This window comes from Amphibalanus amphitrite, unplaced genomic scaffold (assembly GCF_019059575.1).
Source record: "Amphibalanus amphitrite isolate SeventyFive unplaced genomic scaffold, NRLGWU_Aamphi_draft 000167F_arrow, whole genome shotgun sequence".
Classification (NCBI taxonomy): domain Eukaryota; kingdom Metazoa; phylum Arthropoda; class Thecostraca; order Balanomorpha; family Balanidae; genus Amphibalanus; species Amphibalanus amphitrite.
In genome coordinates, this window is record NW_024881662.1 from 231,389 (window position 1) to 235,714 (window position 4,326).

A 4,326-nucleotide genomic window follows, 5' to 3' on the forward strand; every position below is an offset into this window, starting at 1 on the left:
ATGCTGTAACAATGAAAGATCCACAATCCACAATCCACATGTCATAGACCTATAATTATGAATCTAAAACTATCGAAGGGTGCACAACATTTTGCACGTCAGTTTGCTCGGGTCTTGGAAACATAGACTCGTTGGAGTGTTTTGTTGACTTGGATGACTTTCAGCGGCGCACGCTGTCATTAGGTTTGACTATCTGTTGTGTAAGGACCGAGTGTGTGCGGTCTGCAGCCGAACACGATGTCCACTTGAGTATCGCGCCGCATTGGCCGCAGTGCGCCGCAAACCGCTGGAATCCAAGTGACGCCGCGCTCAGTCGGCTTATGAGACTCGACCGCCCATCAGGAGGAGGTGTTGCCATCGTAATCAATATCGTCAAACCGCGTCGTGCCGTGTTATACGTGACAGGTGTGGCGGCGGCGGCTTATCCCCCGGCTCATAACACCCCGATCTGCTCATCACTTTTCCCCTCTTTTCTCCCACATGATCTATAGAGCACTTAGCATTGTCACACGGCTCGTTCCAACGTGGAGGCCAGCTCGGATCGCGGCCGTAACGGATTATATCTAGGGGCGCAATTAATTTTGGTCTTGCACGGATAGCCATTATATCAGTGGAAGAAACTGTTCGTGGAAAGGTGCTGTTAGCCCCGTGAGGTGGGTAATTGGTGGATCACGTCTATTCGGACGAGGGAGCCTACAGTGTCATAAAGAATGCTCGCTGCCAGTTGCTTCAACAATGCAATTGATAAATTAGGCTCTGTCGCTTGAAGCCGACTGAACTAATGGTGATGATTTCATGAAATGGATTGCCGTCATCATGTGAGCTTTACGTCAATGCAGCTGTGGTGTGGTCTATAGAAGTGTAATGCGTCGGTGCGTTGACATGAGACTCTCGCAAGCGACACAGCCCGGGCGAAACGTGTTCTAGGTGGGTATCAACACATGTATTGTACCAACAAACATATACTATGTAGTTTCTCATTGCTCTATATAAGTAAAACAGGCACGTCCACAATAATACAATTATATTAAATTATAATATCATCTGACGAATCATAAGACACTTGTATACAAATTTTAGCTCGAAAGAACGGATCATATATATGGAGATAATACGGCACGTATGGGACGAAGCGGAACGATATGAAATACCTCGGATAATTATCGGCCTAAAATGCAGCGACAGATACAGATTGTAAATACTTGGTCCGGAATGAGCACAGTCAAAGTGCAAAAGTGCACAGCAGTTCACTAACCACGGAAGTGCGTGAGGCCTGCGCTTTTCAGTGAACAGAAGAGCAACCAACGCCCGGATGCCTCGCCTCTTACGAAAAATGTGGGCATCGTCGCAGGTCAGTGAAGTCAGTACAGAGGAACATTGGATAGACACAGGCAAGCGACACTTCGCACACAGGATCGATTCGCTCGGCGGTGACTACACACTAACGTATCACAGATATCGGGTCCACATGATAACCCCTGATCGAAGAGAGAACTCCTCTCATCGGAGAGCCCGCTGCTTCTCGCGGACTGAACGAGAACGCCCACAGTCGCGAGAGCATTGCGCTTCTATCGTCAGCGGCGACGACGCATTTGTCATAGAAACGGGTGCCGCGGTCGCCCCTGGCCGCACGCAACGAGAAAGGAGCGGAGGAGGAGACTAGTGCGGCCGCCCGGCCGAGCCCTCCCGAAATAAAGCTTTACTTCAAACGAGCCTGGCACTGAGGATCTCAGACCGCCCGGTGGCAGGAGCCACAGCGTCTGATCCCCAGTAGCACCAAGCAAGACAATCATCCATCTCACACGCACCCACCCCGTCCCAGCCCTTCCCCGGTGACCGCTCCGGCCGATCCCTCAGGGCGCCCGGCTGGCCAGTAACAGGGACTGGGATGTCGGCAGCGGCATGTGCAGCGAGCGGGGCACCTGGCCGGGCAGCGGCAGGCCGGCCAGGGACGGCACTAGCGGCACGGCCGCCCCAGGGAACATGTGGAAGCCAGGCAGCATCGGGTTAGCGGCCATCCGCAGCTTCTCCACCTCAGCCTCCTGCAGGCGCTTCGACTTGGCGCGCCGGTTCTGGAACCAGATCTTCACCTGGGTCTCGGTGAGGCTGAGCTCGTTGGAGAACTCGGCCCGCTCGGCGATGGAGAGGTACTGCTTCTGCTTGAACTTGTTCTCCAGCGAGAGCAGCTGCTGGTTGGTGAAGGGCGTGCGCGGCTTGCGGTTCGGCTTGTGCTTCCGCAGGTGCACCGACAGCGGCAGCAGCAGCTTGGGACTGTCGTCGGCATCTAAGGAGAGGGAAGACGATTGTCAGCGGCTGTTAAAAGCGGTTTGTGGCATGGACAGATAATGGTGGGTGAAACTTAAACTGCTTACAAGAGATAAGCATTCGAACGACAGACATTGTTTTGATCTGGGGAAAACCAATAGCGGTGACAGAAACAACTGTTCATGAACATTATGTTTTAGCGAGAGCAAGAGGCGGTTATAAGCAATTCATTGAATGTCATTGGTTTCATTCATTGAATCGTGGAACTTGTTTTGCAATAACAACGACATTATGAATGTTGGGTACTTATATTGGCAGAAAATAGAAATGCATATTTGAAAATAACTTAACTTGAAGCAGCATTTCTCATTGACATTTTCCTGGTGTGCTAACAGGTGCTACAAATAAAACAATTATATTTCTACATACTAGATGTAACGTTAAGGCTTGCTACGTTTTTTTTCAAACGTTAACAAACATTCGTTGTAGCCGAGAGAACGGTTCACGACTGTTTGTATCCTTGCCAACATATACCGATTCAGTTCAGTTATGCTGTCAACTTATATCCTTCTGATTGATGCGTAGCGACCCCACCTCGGATATCTATTGAATGTTTTGGAATTGTTATCGGTGGACGATAGGCAAAGTTTATGAATTATGATACGCAACCTCCCAAATATGTATCATATGCTACACCTTGTGATGGCACATGCATTTGTATTTGCAGCACTGGGAAGGTTACTTATTGATATTTTTAATCGTGCGGATTCTTCATAAATTCGAAACATTCTATGAGCAACAGTACTTTACAGCGAATTGATGTTGCGTTGCGTTCTTCAAAAGATATTCGTTTGCTGTTTTCATCTAGGTCATCGGAACTCGGTTGACTTATTATTTTTAAGCCCCAAAATGACGATTTTTTCTGGACTTGTTGCCACTTAGTCAAGATTTAAAATAAAATACAATATTTTTTTGGAAACAAGAGGTAGCTGAATATAATTAAGATACATTTGCATGAGGTAAACGCGGCAAAGTTTCTTTTGTTTCAGCTATTTTCGTTTCTTTTCTGCACGACTGACCAATGCAAAGCAGTTTCATCAGGTTACCATGCGACACTCCGTCCGATATCTCACGACTGACGATTATCAGGCCGCTGATCAAGATCAATGAGGTGGGATGAAATAAAGTGTGAACATAGCACACACTGACTGGTGCCACACTAGGACCGAGGCCGGTTCTCCCGGGGGTCGAACTCACCTGACTTCTGTTTGGGCGAGTGCAGGCTGAGCGGCAGGCCGGTGGGCCAGAAGCGCTGCTGTGCAATCGACGGGTGGATCCTGTACGGGGACAGCAGCTCGGGCCGCAGCGGCGCAGAGGCGGCCGACACGGCTGCTGCCGTAGCGGCGGCGGCAGCGGCGGCTGACACGGCAGGGCTGACGGCGCCGCTGCCGAACTGCCGGCCCGGCTCCGGAGAGCCAGCCGGGCTCGACGCCGGACTGCTGACGCTGACTCGAGTCGGCCGCGGCTCGCGACTCAGCAGCGACTCGACGCTGAACGATAGGGTCGGCCGAGCGGGGGCCGGCGCCGGCGGCGGCGACTCCAGCTCCGACCCGGAGGCCTCCGAACAGCTGTCCGATTTGTCTTCGACGGTCATGGCGGCGGCAGCAGCAGCGGGAACACAGGCGCCACTCTCGGCTACAGCGAGTCGACTGGTGCCGCTCAGCCGGCCGGCCCGCGCCGGCGTGGCCGACGACGGGGCGGGGCCAGCGCCGGTGGGAGGAGCCCTCCAGCCGCCGGCCAATCAGAAGACCGCTTACAAACGGCGGGCCGAGTTTGTAATGATAATTGTGCGGACAATAGGAAACAGACTAGCCCGGTGCCTCTTGGGGCATTTTACGTGATTACCTACATGGAGGTTTCACATTATTTGCCATGATTGGTGAGCTGAAAATTAAACTTTAATTATTCCAGGTAGAAACCAACAGACCGTCATACACGAGATGACACCGGCTTCCAGAGATTTGATTGAGATTGATAAATGACCGGTGATTATTAGTTCGA

The 4,326-nt window shown here is 51.4% G+C and overlaps 1 protein-coding gene across 1 annotated transcript; it reads right to left on the reverse strand.

Annotated features, from left to right (window-relative positions):
* Nucleotides 1-1,007: 1,007 nt before the first annotated feature.
* Nucleotides 1,008-4,079, reverse strand: LOC122383552 (homeobox protein vab-15-like). Its single transcript, XM_043370070.1, has 2 exons — nucleotides 3,523-4,079; nucleotides 1,008-2,284 (listed from the first exon to the last, which is right to left on the reverse strand). The coding sequence occupies exons 1-2, from the start codon at nucleotides 3,917-3,919 to the stop codon at nucleotides 1,854-1,856; spliced, it is 828 nt and encodes a 275-aa protein (XP_043226005.1). The 5' UTR covers nucleotides 3,920-4,079; the 3' UTR covers nucleotides 1,008-1,853.
* Nucleotides 4,080-4,326: the final 247 nt, after the last annotated feature.

Coding starts and splice junctions, on each gene's coding strand:
- LOC122383552 (XM_043370070.1), bottom strand. CDS start 3,919: ATGACCGTCGAAGACAAATCGGACAGCTGTTCGGAGGCCTCCGGGTCG. Junction 2,285..3,522: donor CTCGCCCAAACAGAAGTCAG/GTGAGTTCGACC, acceptor CCCTCTCCTTAG/ATGCCGACGACAGTCCCAAG.